The sequence below is a fragment of the Ochotona princeps genome, chromosome 26, assembly GCF_030435755.1.
Source record: "Ochotona princeps isolate mOchPri1 chromosome 26, mOchPri1.hap1, whole genome shotgun sequence".
NCBI lineage: Eukaryota > Metazoa > Chordata > Mammalia > Lagomorpha > Ochotonidae > Ochotona > Ochotona princeps.
This window is the reverse complement of record NC_080857.1, coordinates 9,832,694-9,850,277: the sequence shown is the minus strand read 5'-3', so window position 1 is coordinate 9,850,277 and position 17,584 is coordinate 9,832,694. Positions and strand designations below refer to the sequence as shown.

Below are 17,584 nucleotides of genomic sequence, written 5' to 3'. Positions count from 1 at the left end.
TCTCTGGAATGTAAGAGGCCACAGAGCAGCCGGTCCGCTTTCGCTTCCCCTTCGCGAGGGGACGCTCCGGAAGTCCCCTCAGCAAGGAGGGTTAGGTGCCTAGGGTGAGGGTCGCTCCGGAAGTCCCCTCAGCAAGGAGGGTTAAGTGCCTAGGATGAGGGACGCTCCGGAAGTCCCCTCAGCAAGGAGGGTTAGGTGCCTAGGGTGAGGGTCGCTCCGGAAGTCCCCTCAGCAAGGAGGGTTAGGTGCCTAGGATGAGGGACGCTCCGGAAGTCCCCTCAGCAAGGAGGGTTAGGTGCCTAGGGTGAGGGTCGCTCCGGAAGTCCCCTCAGCAAGGAGGGTTAAGTGCCTAGGATGAGGGACGCTCCGGAAGTCCCCTCAGCAAGGAGGGTTAAGTGCCTAGGATGAGGGACGCTCCGGAAGTCCCCTCAGCAAGGAGGGTTAGGTGCCTAGGATGAGGGACGCTCCGGAAGTCCCCTCAGCAAGGAGGGTTAGGTGCCTAGAATGAGGGTCGAGCCCCGCCTCGTCACCACCTGCATCTCTCACTAACCCTCTGGACTCCCGATCCTCCTTCACGCAAACCTAACCTCCTCTCTAGAGTCACCCTAAGCAGCAGCCTCCCCGGCCGGACGCCCAGGGACCATGCCGCAGGGGCTTGTGGGGCGGGAGGGCTCCGGCGCCTGGCGAGCCCTGGCATCCTCGCCTCGGGCCTCTCACCCCGCCGCCGCTGATGGCGCCGATGCCGTCGAACTCCAGGCCCAGCCCGTCGGAGTCGTCGAGCACGTACGCGCCACTGGGCGCCAGCAGCGCGCACAGTAGCAGGGGCACCGCGGCGCGGCCCGCCGAACCCGCGGCGGCCGTCATGACTCCCACTTGGCGTTGCCGGGAAGCCTGCAACAGGAGCTCAGCCATTGTGTGGGTCACATGACTCTGGCGCCCAAGGAGGTGGATCCGGTCGCCGTCATGATAGAGAAGGGCTGGTAAGCGTCTGACGTCGTTGCCGCCATCTTGAGTGAGGGCCACCAGAGGAGGGACGCTGTAGTGCTCAGGCAGGCGGGGGCGGGGGGAGGCAAGTCTGGCGAACTTTCTCTTGGTACTTCTACTAGCCTTCGAGGGTTTTCAGCGGGTTTTTTTGGGGGGGGGGGCGGTCCTCACTGGATGGGCACTTTGGTTTAAGGGATATGAGTCCCAAGGCCTGCCAAAACGAAAAAAAAATGAAGAGTAGCCATTCACGCATCCCAACATCTTAGGGCACAAGTACTGGGACCAGTAGGTGGCAGAATAAGAAAGGGGACCAAGCTTGGAATTTCTCACCCAGCCGAGTTCACTTATCACCTTGGTAGGGTCACTTGGTTCTCAGAGGCTAAGTTTCATCTTGAAAACCTGTGCTTAAATGAGAGAAGTAAGGTGATAGGTACTCAGTAAATCTTACACACCTGGCCTTACACACCTGGCAATACTTAAGACTTTCGATTCTAGTAACTAATACATTCAGGACTTTTAGCGTTGAAGAGTTAAGAATATACCACCCTAAAATGTACTGCTCTGGCGCATTGACTATTTTGAAATAAAAGCACTTCAAAACAAAAAAAAAGTTGCAAGATCACCCTGCCGTTTATTGAGTTTCATAAAAGCAGGAGATTAAGTTCCTGTGGGAAGGTCATCCTCCCTGGGTAGCAAGTGCTTGTCAAAATTGGAGTTAGAATCAGTGTGAACAAGACTGTTCAACTTGCCCGTTTCTTCCTTGTGACTTCCCATTTGACCAGCCTAAAGTAAGCTCCTTTGCCTAGTCATGGTCTTCAACTGCATCAAGTTTGATCCAATACAGTACAGTAGTGATTGAGTCTAAGCTGGGAGAAGAGAGGGGTGTCTTCAATTTCTTGTGAGGACTCAAAAATCCCCCCTCCTCCAGATACAGAAAGAAGAAAAAGAAAATGTGGAAACAGTGATCTCGCCCACTTGCCCATGATCCTTGACCCTTCCAACCGTGATCAACTGTGTAAACATGAAAACATAAAACTAAAACAAAACTTAGGTAAAATTTGTGTATTTGCCAGTTTTCTTTTGTCAATTCTTGTATCCAGCTGGGATCCCAGAAGGGTGGAAGTGGTATTCTTCCCCTCTCAGTTCTCTTAAACTACTACTGTTCGGGCCAGCGCAGTGCTACAACTGGCTAATCCTCTGCTTGTGACACTGGCATCATATATGGGTGCCAGTTCTTGTTCTGGTTGTTCCACTTCCCATTCAGCTTCCTGCTTATGTATGACCTGGGAAAGCAGTGGAGGATGGGCCAATGCCTTGGGATCCTGCACCTGTGTGTGAGACCAGGAAGAAGCACCTGACTCCTGGCTTCAGATTAGCTCAGCTCCAGCTGTTGGGTCCATCTGGAGAGTGAACTAGCAGATGGACAAACTTTCTCTGTCTCTTCTCTGTGTAAATCTACCTTTCCAATAAAAATAAATCTTAAAAAAAAAAGTTAAAAATGATCCTACACAGAAGACTAAATTGGCAGAAACGTGAACTGTCCCGGGATTTCTGCCATATCTTGTGTTAGTCTGGAATCTCTGATTCCCTTTGTTATTGGAGCAAATTAGAGACACTTTGAGAAAAATCATTCGGACTCCTCATTTGGCAGAAGCTTGGGATAATTTGTTATCAATACCTGCCTCGGCCACACCAAAATGAGAAGACCCAGGAGTCTTTAGCAGTCAGGAGCTTCATCTGCAAAGTCCTTTTTGTAATCAGAGTGATTTTGCCCATTAATGCCAGACCTGAATCTAGGGTTCAGGACCACAATTGTAGAGAGGTCAAGTCTGTCTGAACCATCCTCTGAACATCCCTGCCAGGCCAGGTAGTATCCTGAGGTTCTTCATGGACAGTAGCTATGTTTGTTCTTTCTTTCTTTTTTGACCTAGCCTAAGTCTATTCTGGTTCACCAAGGATGTAGATTATCCCAAGTAAGTATCAGTAGTGACTCTTGTGTCCTAAAATGTGTTCTTGGATGGATGGTCAATGGACTCCTAGGGACCAGTTGTTTTCTTCACGTTTTTTCCCGATATTGCACATAACTGAACTCTGTCTTCCCCACTGCTGCTCTTTTCTGGAATCTGGTAACTCTTACCTTTGTATAGCTGTTGTCCGTGCTTTATCATGATTTTAAAACCACCCTCTGCTGTCTTACTAGGCCATAAGCAAAGATCTAGATCAGAAGTAGAGCAGCCAGGACTCAAATGGATGCCCAGTTGGGGGTCACAGCACAGCAGGCAGAGGATTAACTTGTAAAGTCACTGTTTCAGCTTCAACATGATGTTTTTAAGTGTTAGTTGAAGTACCAATATGTACCAACAGATAAGCTTCCTGCCAGCCATGAAATTATGTATTTGTGATCTGGGCATCATTCCTAAGGACCTCATAATGTGATTATGTGGGAAGTACCAATGAGGTAAAAGAGAAAAGCACTGTACATATGAAGTTAGGAAATTCAAACTAATGTTCAGTGTATAACACAGGGCTGCACATCATTGGACCTTGTACTCGAAAGGCCACGGAGATTCCTGAAAAGTGTGAAATCTGCAGAAGAAGAAACAGAATCTTTAACTGAAAAGTTACCTCAACAAGTGCCTTCCATCATTGTTCATTCATAAGCCCAAGTAGCTACTCATTTGCTGTTTCTAATTTCTAATCTGTATTGAGGAAACCATTGGAAAAGAACGTTTCTAAGGAAAGGGCAATAAATCTAAGCGGAGAGAGTGAGCCTTGTAGTACTGGTCATGAACTCCAATTTCTCAAGATGTGAGATCAAGAGAAATGGCAGTTAGCAGGCAGGTGTTCATGTGCTAGATTTGCCTCCTATCTGTGGTTTTGGGATCAGTGAGATAAACAAGACAAAGAGGAGACAGACAGGTCCTAGTTCTCACATTTCAAATGGATGTTTATAGTTACGACATTTTCTCTTACATTAGAAGCACTTATGAATATTACAGCCATACTTCAGCCACAGCAAAATTTATTTTTCTAAAGTGAAAGCGACTACCAAAATCAGGTGTCTGAGTGAAAAAAAATGAGAAATTTTGACTTTTAATGGTAATTCATAATAAAGGCTAATAGCTATGTGCTTTCTCAATGAAACAAACAACCTTTAAAAATCTGAATTAGAGGTCAGCCTGTTCAAGTCCCGACTGCTCCACTTGTTTTTTGTATCTAGTTGTTTGAAGAACCTCCCTGTGGTTTCTAGTATGGGTGTGATGGTCTCTGTGCTTGCCAATAATGTGCCAAGGTTCCCCTTTCTCCCTGCTTGTGTCTTTCCTCCCTTTTAATAACACATTGCACAGTTCTGAGGTAATAGCTCATTTTCATTTTAATTTGCATTCCCTGCACAATTGAAGATGTGGAGTAATGTTAATATACCTATTAATCATTTTTATGTTTGCTTCTGGGCAATAGCTATCCAGATCCCTTGTCCATTTTTAAAGTGGGTTACTTAAATTTGTTGCTCTTCAAGTGTTTGAGCTCCTTATGTATTTTAAATATTAGACAATTAAATGTGTGGTTTTGCAAATGTTTTTTTCCATTTTGCACATTCTCTCTTTACTCTCTTGTTTCTTTGTATGTACAAATTTCTTTTAGTTTAAGTAATTCATTTCTCAGTTTTCACATTTGTTCCCTGTGCTTTTGGAGCAACATTCCAAAATTTCATAACACAAACCAATGTCATGAAACTTTTCTTCCATGCTTTCTTTTATAAGTTTATACTTTAAGGTATTACATTTAAGTATTATTTTGTATTTAGTTTTTTATGTGTTATGATAAAAATGTTCTAATTTCATTCTTCTGCTTGTGGATATGCAGTTGTCTCACATTTATTGAAGAAACTTCTATTAACTATTGTATGTTGTTTTCATCTTTATTCAAAATCAGCCTACACTGTGACACAATGGATTAAGCCATCATCTGCAGTGCTGGCATCTTATTGGGTCACCATTTCAAGTTCCAGCTGCTCTACTTCCTGTCCAGCTCCTTGCCAATGCTCCTGGGAAAGCAGCAGCAGATGACCCAAGTGCTTGGACCCCTGCACCCATGTGGGAGACTCAGAAGAAGCTCCAGGATCCTGGCTTCAGCCTGGCCCAGCTCTGGCCAAGGCAGCCACTGCGGGTAGTGAACCAGTGGATAATCTCTCTTTCCGTCTCCTTCACCATCTTCCTCTCCTTCTCCTTTTGCTTTTCCCTTTTTTTTCTTTATCCCTCTTCTCATTCCCTCTCCTTCGCTCTCATCCTTCCTCCCTCCTCCTCTTTCTCTGCAATTCTGACTTTCAAATGAAATAAATACATCATTAAGGAAGAAAATCAATTGCATAGACTTGTTTTTGGACTCTGTTTTACAGATCTATGTGTCTGCTTTTATGCCTGGAGTTATTAATTTGATTATTATAGCTTTGTCATATTATATAAATACAATAGTTTCATTCTTTTTTGCTCAAAATGTTTTACCTGTTTGGGATCTTTTCTTGCATATGAATTTTAGGATTTTTTTTTCTGTTTCTCTGAAAAACATTATAGAATTTTGATGGAATTATCTTGTATCTGAGGTCTATTTGGGGTAGTAAAGACATTTTAACAGTATCGAATTTTTTCTAGTCTAGGAACATGGAATGTATTTCCATTTATTTATGTCTTCTTTAATTTCTCTCTTCAGTGTTTTATAGTTTTAGAGTACAAGTATTTCAAGTCCCTGGTTAGGCTATTTTATTTTCACTACTATTGTAAGTAGTAGTATTCTCTTGATTTCGTTTTCATGATTACTATGTAAATTTTTATGTGTTGGGTTTGCATCTGGCAACTATCCCGAATTCATTTATTATCTTTATCAGTTTCTTGTTGGTCTTTGGGGTTTCCTATAAGACGATATAATGAAATCTGCAGAAATAGTTTAGTTTCTTCTTTTCTCACTTAGGTGCTTTTTGTTGCTTATTCTTGCCTAATTTATCTGGTTGAGACTTCTACACTATGTTGAACAGATGTTGTAGGAGTGTGCATCTCTGTCTTGTTCCTAGCTTTGGAGAAAAACCTTTGAAATATTTGAAATTATATCATGTTAGTCATGACTTTGTTATATATAGCCTTAATTGTGTTGAGTTACATGCCTTCTACACATAACCTGTTAAGACTTTTTATCATGAAAGGATGTTGAATTTTTTCAGATGCCTTTTTTGCATCTATTGAGATGATCATATCATTTTTGTCCTTCACTCTTAACAAATCATACTAAAATTGCTGTGGTTTTATATGATGAACTTTCCTTACATTCCTAGAATGAATCCCACTTAATCATGGTGGATGATTCTCGTACTGTGCTGTTGCGTTTTGATTTGCTAGCATTTTGTTGAGTTTTGTTGTTGTTGTTGTTGTTATTGTTATTTTCTATCTGAGTTCAAGAAAGAGTTGTTTGTAATTTTCTTTTCCTTGAGTTTCCTTATCTTGTGTTAGTAACAGATTAATAATGATCTGGCATTTTTGATTTGAAAATATTCCCTCTTCAAGTTTTTGGAAGGGTTATTTTTTTGTTCTTTAACTTTTTGGTAGAATTCAGTTTTTGGTAAAGCTGTTGGATCCTTGTCTTATTTGTGATAGAAGTTTTACAATTTTAATGCAATCTTCTTGTTACTGATCTCTTCAGATTTTCTCTTCTTTCATGATTCAGTTCTGGTAGATTTATGTACCTTGAAATTGGTCAAATTATTCCATATTATCAAATTACTTCTTCTGGTAAAGCCAGTCACATTGGATTAGGACCCATTCTTGTAGAGTTCTCTCTCTACAGGATTTGTCTCCAAGTAGAGCTACCTTCTGAGGCACTGGGGTTTAGGGACTTAACATTTGGGAGCCCGTTATATCATTTTTCTTAGAGTATTGTTTACTTTTTATTGGAAAGTCAGATTTACACAAAGAAGGAAAGACGGAGAGAAAGATCTTCTATCTGCTGGTTCACTCCCCATGTGGTCACAACAGCTTTTGCTGAGCTGAAGCCAAGAGCTTGCAGCTTCTTCCAGGTCTCCCACATGGGTGCAGGGTCCCAAGGCTTTGGGCCAGCCTTAACTGCTTTCCCAGGCCACGAGCAGGGAGCTGGATGTAAAGTGGAGCAGCTGAGACATGAACTGGCAGCCGTATCGGATCCTGGAGCATGTAAGGCAAGGACTTCAGCCACTAGATTACCAATGCCTGGATCCCATTGTACCCCTTAAGATGGAAAATGTTTGTCTCTGAAAGCTGGAGGGCATTCCCTGGGACTGCTGTGCATCAATGGTGGCATGTAGTCCTATTCCTTCTTTCCCTTTTGCTGGTGGTCACCCACAGCTGACTCACCTGAGCTATGTTTTATGGCTGCAAGACTGCTTCTGCACTATGCTGGTCCACTGGACACATTAAGAGGTGAGGGACTAAAGACTCCTGCCACTTTTGTATGCCTCCTAGACATCATCTGCTCTGCCTGTGTTCCATGAGGTATTCTCATGCCTCGAACATCCGTACCCCTGATTCTCATACTCTGATGGGCACAAGTTCATTCTCCTCCCCAGATTGTAGAACTCATCCAGGGTTGATTTTAGTATAATCATCTAAAAGTTACCCAACCCTAGCTCAGGACTTTGGAGGAGAGAAATAACTGCCAGGAAGTGGGGTCCTCTTCTCAGGCACTCACCACATGTCAACTGTCGTTGCTTGCTTTCTCACTGCCCTGAACCCCACCTTCACCTAGCAGGAAAAGGTTTTTTCGTTCTTGTGGGTGGAAGCTCTGCTTTATGTAAACAGTTTTTTCCCCCAAGCTGTGTTATTTGTGCTTTGGTCCTCTCCACACTTAACTTGTCTTCATCTCTTGAAACTCAAACCTGACATTGTATTCTTTATTCCTATTTTTCTGCAGAGAACTCCTTCTCTCAAGACAATACATGCGAAACAGTTCATTGGGTGTAGAAAGGTAGAGCTGGGGAAAAGGAAATGTGCTTGGTAAAATATAGTAGTATTTCAAAATCATACCAGCTATATTTAGTCGCTTTTTTTCTTGGTTAAATTGCATCAACCATTGTGGCCTCACAAGACCTCGCCATCAGCAGAAAAGGTGCTTGCTCTGTCTACCCCATGGAGAAGTTGGAATCAGGCTGATCTACACACATTCCCCTTTAGTTTTCAGTGTCCCAGTATCCTTCCCAGATGACTGGCCAGGTATGTCAGCCCCCTAAGGGCATTGTTCTGACTATTTGGCTTGTTCCCAATTTTTGTATTGTTAAAACATCATAGACTTAAGGTTCTAAAATGTCGTATGCTCAATGATAGGATTGTGGTTGAAAATATAGTACTGCATATCTTCTGCAGTAAATAAAGACAAAAGTCTTAAACGGTGATAAATGACTTGTTATGTAGAGTTGGCAAGGTGAAGTGCTACCCTGAAGTCATTGCTTTCAGGTTTTAAGGGTGTAAGGTTATTATTATTTTCCACTTGTAGTTAATTTTTCATTAATTCAGTAACAGCGGCTAATGTCCTCGCCTTACATGCGCGAGGATTCCATATGGGCTCTGGTTCTAATCCTGGCTGCACTGCTTCCTAACTAGCTCCCTGCTTGTGGCCTGGGAAAGCAGTTGAAGACTACCTGTCCTGCATCTGCATGGGAGACCCAGAAGAAGCTGCAAGCTCCTGGCTTTGGATCCACACAGCTCCAGCCATTGTGACCACTTTGGGCAGTGAATCAATGGATGGAAGACCTTCCTCTTTGTCTCTCCTCCTCTCTGTATATATGACTTTCCAATAAAAAATTTTTTCAAAATTGCATAAACTTTATTTTTGATAATTTTTACATATTTGATTAGGGTGTGAAGGGTCAAGGGCTACAGGAAAGTGGGTGAGACCATTGTTTTCACATTCTCTTCTTTCCTTCCCGTATCTGGAGGAAGCAGAGAGATAAGGGGAAAAGCCATACCCAGCCTCCCAACCATTCCAGGGTCCCCAATGTGGGGCATGCTCTGAGGATCCTGCTCAAGTGGTTTTGATAATTCAACAGTTCTATATTGCTGCCAGTCATTCCACTCTAATCATGATGAAATCTCTCCAGACTCCACTGGCTGACATAGTCTGCCATGGAGTCTCTGCTTGCCCAGATTTTCATTGCCAACTCTTGTCTGGGGTAGTTGATCGATTTCTTCTGTTCTTCATCCTCTGTCATGGTACCAAGTGTCCTCTGCAGGCTCCAGTGTACTGCCATTTCCTCCATGTGTTTTTGGAAATGCAGTCCACCGTTCTGTCGAAGCCACTGAGGAGGCCCAGCTCTGACACATACATTCCATGGTCGGACCATGGAACCTACCCCAGCCCATCCGACACCGACCCTGGTTCTCACAATCACCAATAGGTGCTGGAGAATAGCTCAGTCGTGCACACCCCAGACCCAGTCCACACTTGTACTGAGGGAGATTGCTGCCATGTCCAGACCAGACCACAGCCCCCCACTCTGGCCCCTGCACTCATCAGTGGGACCCACAACCCAGCCAGGGCGTCCCCTTTGCTTCTCAACAAAGCCTGATTCCAGCCACAGATTTCACATGTGCCAGTGGTTGCTCTGACCCAGCTTGACATAGCCCCTCCCCTGACTTGGTCTTTGCCTTTAGATGCTGTAGCCTGGTCTGGCCTAGCTGGCCCACAGTCCCAACTCTAACTGGCAGTTGCTGCAGCCTGGCCCTGCTAAGTCTGCTCTCATCCCTGATTCATGCAAATCAGTAGGTGTGACAGCCTAGTCCAGCATGATCTGCATGCCCTCCTGGTTTCTGCACTTGCCAGTGGGCTATGGTTTACTTGGCCGTTCCTGGTCTACCCTCTTCCAAAACCAACTCACACACTTGTTGATGTATGGAGCTACCCTGTCCAGCTTGCCTAACACCCAGGTCTGGACCACATGCTCATCAGTAGGAGCTATGACCCACCAGAAGTTTACCAGGTTCCCCCATTTGGGCCACTCTCAGACCCAGATCTCATGCATGCTAGCAGGTGCTTGGCTCTTATCCAGCATGGTGTGCCACATCTGTCCTGGCCTTTGTATGAGATGTTGTGGACCAGCCTGCCCCACACCCTGTTTTAGGGTGCTCAAGTGGGTGCTGCAACCTTGACCTGCCTTGCTTGTTCTCAGACCCAGTACCAGTGAGCATCAGTGCCATGATCATGCCTAGCTCAGCCCATCACCATCCTAACTCTCAAGCTAACCAATGAGACTTGTAGTTCCATAGGGTTGGGCGCACATATCCCCCACAAAAACCACCCCCTGGACCTAGTTCTCTTGCATGCTGGTTGGTGTCACAACCCAGTCTAATGTGACCCATCCCCTGATCTGATACTCACTGGGATCTAACCCTGCCAGACAGGCTGCCAGTCACAGCTTGCATGTGAAAATAAATCTTTTTTAAAAATACTATCTTTTATCTTCAATTTTTTAATATATCTAAAATCAGGAAGTTCTAGGAGCTAATTTCACTTCACATTAAGCCACTTACAGAATGGGCAGTAACTTTTGACTCGTTGAAGTACTGCATGAGATTTTGTAATAATTTTTGTCTTTCTTTAAATGTATGTTCAAGTTTCATAAAATGGATTATTCACTGCCCAGGACAGTAAACTAGTGTTATTTCTGTTATCTACACCAAGAGATTGTGAAGAAATTCTAATTTCATAATCAAATACTGTGTTCTGTATTAGAATATGTCTCCTATTTGTCCTGCAAGAGAAAAAAGTGGAGAAATTTGGCCACAGTAACCTTCCATATCCCCACCCTGCACCACTGATATAAACCAGACAGTAACCACTATTGAAAACCCAACTTCCACTCTCCCTCTTCTGTTTGTTCTCAGGAACTTTTCCAGTACATTATGATTATTGTTGAATATGCCTTTATCATTTACTAGGTGATAATCTCCCTTTAAATGATAAATCCCACATATTTCCCAGCACAAATGCCTTAAGAACATAACAGAGAAAACCGTATTGACACAATAAAGTTGAGGAGTGAATGAATGAATGAATGAATGGGAGATCTACATGTCCTACTAAGTATACAAATGAAAGGATTCTTTTATAACTAAGAAGCAAAGAGAAAAGTGAATTACAAAAAGATTGCACTACCATCAAGGATAAATGAAAAGCATGGTTTTAAAATAGTTGAGGCTTGTTTTGTTCAAGCCTGGAAAATGCATGTCCCCCACATCAAGACGCTGCTTCCTCATTGGCTTATGAAGAAATATGAGTGTAATTTCCTGTTCTCTCAACAGTCTTGGTTTCTGTTCTCCACGTACACAGATTTATCAGGTTCTTCAATCAACCAAATCATCACCCCAAGAAGCATGGGTAAGTGGAATATTAAAAATAAAACATTTCAAGTTACAATAATATATATTGAACGATAGGAATGCCAGCAATATTCATCACGTTTTATCTAGTTCAAGCTGGATAAATGTGCTAACTTAAAGCGTCATGAGAGAAAAGAGGAAGACATGTGGTTTCCTCTACTTTGAGCCATGGTAAAAGGATGTCAAAACTTAAATTTAGAGCTGGTTAGGTTAAAACCATGGATATACAAAAGAGGGTGTATTCTTACTCCATTTCTTTTCCCAGAAATGTGTTAACAAACTGTGTTTTGGGGAAGAAACCTACCATCTAGAGAGATGGTAGAGCTATCTAGCCCATTCCTTCATCTGTACAATGGTTTAGCTGTAGTCTTTTCAGAAACAATGTGAATTGAGGAAATCACTGATACTTATTAACACTGAAAATTTGATTAGACAATAAATGATCATCATAGTTCCTACACAGAGTGGAGTCTTAATTAGTAACTATTAAGCTATTAAATGAAAGCAAGCATTTCTTGTAATGTTACAGGAAAGAATTTCACTTTTAGTTGCTGTTGTCAGTGATTTGTGCTATTTGTAGAGCTAGTTAAGAGTCCAAATCTGTAGACTGTCCCTCGTGCACATTTCTCAGTACTGGCTCTAAAAACAGTTCTATCAAAATTTGATTAAAGTCACCTTAGAAATACCTAAAAAGATAAATGAATCATAGACATTATATATACTGCCACACAAATTTTACCGGCGTAGTCTGCAGTGTTCAGTATGATGTGCGAAGTGTTCCTGTAACAATGACGCTGTTAATCCTCTCAGGGCATTTGGCTAAGATCAAGTGTAGGAATCCTGAGCCCCCCTGCTCTGAGTCCCCCTGGTTTCTCTCCTGAGCTCTGCCTGGCAGGTGGCCAAGCTGGCCTCTTTCCAGGAAAACGTAGGGGACAGCAGAAAGAGGACCACTGATAAGGCTCAGAACCAATGCCATCAGATAGTATCTAGCAAGAACTTACTGTGTGATAGGTACCTTACTTTATGTATCATCACATTTAATTTTCACAGCACAGTAGAAAGTGGGCACTAACTTACTCATGTGGAAAGTGGAGCTTGAGAGAAGTGGAGACACCCGAAAGCTGTAAGAAGCCTTAAACTGTCCTCAGGACCCACGCTCATAACCATAACCCACTGTTCTATCTCTGCTACCCAACAGTAAAGAGACACAGTATCTGTTTCATGAAGTCATCTTGTGTGCAGCTGGGGGTTACTCAAGGCATGAAATGTTTTAACTGAGAGATGGGTAAATAAAAATAACTTTTTCCATCTTATCTTTTAAAAAAGAGATGTGTGTGTGCACGTGCACTTGTGTGTTACAACAGACAACAGTGCAGCTCCTGGCCTCTGCCCATTACCTGCCCTCCACCCAGCTTGGTCCTGCTCTCCAAGGAGGTTATTTTCAGGATTCAGGTGTTGTCCCCCAGATGTGTAAGTTGTGTGGTAGATGTCTCGTACCTTCGGCAGAGTCACCCACAGTACCATGAACAATCCTTTAGGCACTCCATGTCTTATGCAAGTCTCACTTTATTTTTTCCAATCAAATAATTTAGAAATTTCTTTCATAAGGATTTTGGGGGTAAATTTTTCCGGTGGGATAATCTGGAAATGACCTAATTTTTGCTATGCTCCTTAAAAATACGATTTTGTTGAGCAGGGTGGCATGTATTTTCTAAACATTTGGGAATATCAGTCCCTCCTCTCTGCTTTCTGTTTTTGCTGTTGAAATGGAGTATTCTATAGTAATCCATGTTTTTTTTCTGGCACTTTTTTTCTTAGCCTTTGTTGGTCTACATGTTGGTCACAATTTGTCTAAGTACAGATTTTTTTTGTTCGTTTTTAATCCTATTTGGTAATTTCTAGACTTCATAAGTAGGAGAATTTCATGTCCTTCATCAGTTATAGAAAATTCTTATCCATTATCTTCACAATATTTCCTCTTTCCTATTCTCTCTTTTCAAATTTCATGGAACTCCAATGATGCATATGCTGACCTTTGCATTTTGTTTTCCAGATCTCTGGTATTTTCACATCTTTAGTACTGCAATAACTTGGGTTTACTGCTATCTTACAATTAATAATCAGCTCTCCAATTAGATCTAATAAAATCTAACCTAAGCAATCGGTTAACACCTATTTTTAAATTTAAATGATTATATTTCATAACACCTGTTACCATTCTTTTATACATTTTTATTTGTTTGAGAGACAGAGAAGAAAATAGAATTCCTATCTGTTGACTTCAATCCCCAAAAGATCAAGAGGGCCTAGCTTGTGCCGGACAAAAGTCAGGAGTAATGCATTCAGTGTAGCTCTCTCGTGTGGGTGACGGAGACACAGCCATTAGAGCCATACTTGCGGCCCACCGGAGTCTGTATGATAGGGAGCTGGAAGTGGGATTAGAGCCAAGACTCAAATCCAGGCACTGTGATAGATCTGAGATAGGAGTATCCCAAATAGCATCTTAATTGCCATGCTAAACTCTTTTTAAGATTTATTTTATTTTTATTGGAAAGTCAGATATACAGAGAGGAGGAGCGACAGAGAGGAAGATCTTCCGTCTGCTGATTCACTCCCCAAGTGGCTGCAATGGCCAGAACTAAACTGATCTGAAGCCAAGAGCCCGAAGTATCTTCCAGGTTTCCCATGCAGGTGCAGGGTCCCAAGGCTTTGGGCCATGCTCAACTGCTTTCCCAGGCCACAGCAGGGAGCTGGATGGGAAGAGGGGCTGCCAGGATTAGAACCAGTGTCCAAAAGGGATCCTGGCATGTGCAAGGCAAATACTTTAGCCACAAGGCTACCATACCTGGCCCCAGGCCAAACCAAAAAATATATATGCCTGGTCATTTGTTATAGTGTTTGCTCTTTACTTATCTTTTCAATTCTCTTCTTTTACTGCTTTAAATCTACAACCTAAACAGTTATTTCATATTATGGCTTTTACTGATCCAGTTCTCTCTCATTTCTATTCACTTTAAAATAGAGTGGCTTATTTTACTTAATGTGTCTGTGTGCACACGTGTGAATAAAGTTGCATTTGTTATTCTATCGATTGCATTTGTAATTCTATTGATGGGACTGTGACGCTTAGGTTGAAAAAGGCCTCATTAAAGAGGATTTGTCTTTACTCCTAGGTGTCTAGGATTTTTTTTCATTCAGTAATCTTTATCTTCAGTGTATTTATTTCCCATAACTATTTTGATTATTCATACATTATTTTGTTTCACAACACTTTTTTTTGTAAATAAGAAGTAAAATTGTATCATTGCATATGAAGGCAAATGTGCTCCATTTGCAAGTGAAATAAGTAATTCATTTGTCAAAATATTTCACACTATATAAATTTTGGATCCACTTTTTCAAAATTGCATAAACTTTATTTTTGATAATTTTTACATATTTGATTAGGGTGCGAAGGGTCAAGGGCTACAGGAAAGTGGGTGAGACCATTGTTTTCACATTCTCTTCTTTGCTTCCTATATCTGGAGGAAGCAGAGAGATAAGGGGAAAAGCCATACCCAGCCTCCCAACCATTCCAGGGTCCCCAATGTGGGGCATGCTCTGAGGATCCTGCTCAAGTGGTTTTGATAATTCAACAGTTCTATATTGCTGCCAGTCATTCCACTCTAATCATGATGAAATCTCTCCAGACTCCACTGGCTGACATAGTCTGCCATGGAGTCTCTGCTTGCCCAGATTTTCATTGCCAACTCTTGTCTGGGGTAGTTGATCGATTTCTTCTGTTCTTCATCCTCTGTCATGGTACCAAGTGTCCTCTGCAGGCTCCAGTGTACTGCCATTTCCTCCATGTGTTTTTGGAAATGCAGTCCACCGTTCTGTCGAAGCCACTGAGGAGGCCCAGCTCTGACACACGCACTCCATGGTCGGACCATGGAACCTACAATATCCTCCATGGTTGGAGTTCTGAGTCCAGTGGTTCAGCTGGGGGGATTCCCACAGAAACTTCATCTGAGGTGATCCCAGATCTGATTCTTGTGTGTGCATTCCAATACAGGGTCCAGCACATCTGTCATCCAAATCAGCCTAGGTGCACATGGTTAGTTGCAATTGCTTGGTCAGTTCTGTGTCCAGCTCTGTCTTCTATGCAAACCAATGGGCGTTGCAGTCAAGTCCGATCCTGCCCACCGCACACTTGGACCCCATGCAAACCAGTGTGAATTGTAGCCTAGTCGGAGTAACCTGCAATAACCCTCACCAGGCCAGCCTGCTGTCCATGTTCCCGCACTGCCGCTATATGTGCAGCAGACTGGAATTCACTTTTTGATTGCAATGCAGTGAACATGCAAAAAGTTGCACATATCTTAAGTGTACATGCTCATACATTTTTTACAAACTGAGCTCACGGAACCAGCACAAACCACAGAGAAAATTACTAAGATCTCAGAAACACCCTTAATGCCGTTTCTCAGCATGAGCCAGCACTTCTTCAAAGGTAACCGCTATGCCCACTCCTTTCACAATTGACTCTCTTGTTCTTGTAAGAGAGCATACACCCTTTCCTGCTTTTTTATTATTAATGTTTATTGGAAAGGCAGATTTACAGAGAGAAGAAGAGACAGCGCAAGTTTTCATCTGCTGGTTCATTCCCAAAGTGGCCATATTGGTTAGAGCTGAGTAGATCTGAAGCCAGGAGCCAGAAGCCTAGACCCTGGAGCCTCTTTTGGGTCTCCCACATGGGTGCAGGGTCCCATGGATTAGTGCCATCCTTTACTGCTTTTCCCAGGCCACATGCAGGGAGTTGGAAGGGAAGTGGAATAGCTGGGACACAACCAGCGCCTATGTGGGATCCCGGTATTTGTAAGGATTTTAGCCACTGAACCATAGTGCTGGCTCCACTTTAATTTTTGTTTGTTGTTTTTTGTTTTTTTAACTCATTCTGTTTGTGAGCTTCACCCATTTGGTTGCACAGTCATAATTTGCTCACAGCTGCTGATACATACATTTCAATGTGTCAATATACCGTTTATACCGTAATTTACTTATTTACTGATAATATGGGAACAGCAGTTGGGAGATACTACGAAGAGTGCTACTCGAAACATAATGACTCGGCTATGTATTATTTAGCAAACATGCATATGAATTTACATTAAGCATGTGCCTAGATGTAAAATTATTTAATGATTTGGTGAATAAAGTCCCAAACAGTTTTCTAGTCAACATCCTATAATGGTTTAGGTTTTTTTTTAAAGATTTATTTATTTTGTATTGGAAAGACAGATTTACATAGAGAACAGGAGACAGAGAGAAAGATCTTCCATCCGCTGGTTCACTCCCCAAGTAGTGGCAATGGCGGAGCTGAGCTGATCTGAAGTCAGGAGCCAGGAGCTTTTTCTGAGTCTTCCACATTGATGCAAGGTCCCAAGGATCTGAGTCATCCTCTGTTTCAGGCAACAAGGCAAGTGGAGCAGCCAGGTCATGCACTAGCACCCAAATGGGATCATGGTGGATGGAAGGCAAGGATTTAGCCACTGAGCCGTTGAGCCAGGTCCTACGGTGTTGGTGTTTGTTTTTTAGGAAAGATGTATTCATTTTGAAAGTCAGAGTTTCTAGAGCCAGGGAAAGATGGAGAAATCTTCCATCCGCTGGTACACTCCCAAGTTAGCCACAACAACTTGCAGCACTGTGCTGAGTTGAAGCCCGAAGCTTCATCCAGGCCTCCCACATAGGGCGCAGGTGCCCAGGTACTTGGGGATATTTCACTGCTGCTCCTAGGCCTAAGTAAGTGACTGGCTTAGCATCAGAGCAGCCTGGATAGAACTGCACCCATATGCAATGCCATCATGGCAAGCAGAGGCCATACCCATTATACCAAAACACCAGCCCCAATCGTGGTCCCGGTTTTTATATCGTCAATAACACTTAATAGTCTTAATAACTTTTTTCACGATATTTATTCTTCTAGATATGCAGTGGTGTCTGCTCGCGGTTTTACTTCGCACTTCTCTGATAACCAGTGAAGTTGAGCCTGTAAGGTGGCCAGATGTTTGTGCCACCAAACGAACAGTATAGATTCATACCCTGTTTCCAAGTGTGTTCCTGCCGGTAGACCATGAATACTCAGAGAAGGATGTGTCATTGCAGTTCCTCCTAGACACCAAATTAAGGCAGGAAATTTGCCGGCTTTTCAGTGTTGTCTGTGGATTATG

General features: G+C 42.8%; 1 protein-coding gene and 1 long non-coding RNA gene across 2 annotated transcripts in view; one reads left to right on the top strand and one right to left on the bottom strand.

The window, feature by feature from the left end:
* The window catches only part of GALC (galactosylceramidase), a 46,715-nt gene extending 45,738 nt beyond the window's left edge, over positions 1 to 977 (bottom strand). Inside the window, exon 1 of the mRNA XM_058655190.1 lies at positions 718 to 977. Within this exon, the coding sequence (XP_058511173.1) occupies positions 718 to 912 (195 nt within the window). The 5' untranslated portion in view covers positions 913 to 977. The remainder of the gene's footprint in view (positions 1 to 717) is intronic.
* Positions 841 to 17,584, top strand: part of LOC131478023 (uncharacterized) — a 45,672-nt gene continuing 28,928 nt past the window's right edge. Inside the window, exons 1-2 of the long non-coding RNA XR_009244249.1 lie at positions 841 to 980; positions 7,915 to 7,968. This is a non-coding gene — a long non-coding RNA (uncharacterized LOC131478023). The remainder of the gene's footprint in view (positions 981 to 7,914; positions 7,969 to 17,584) is intronic.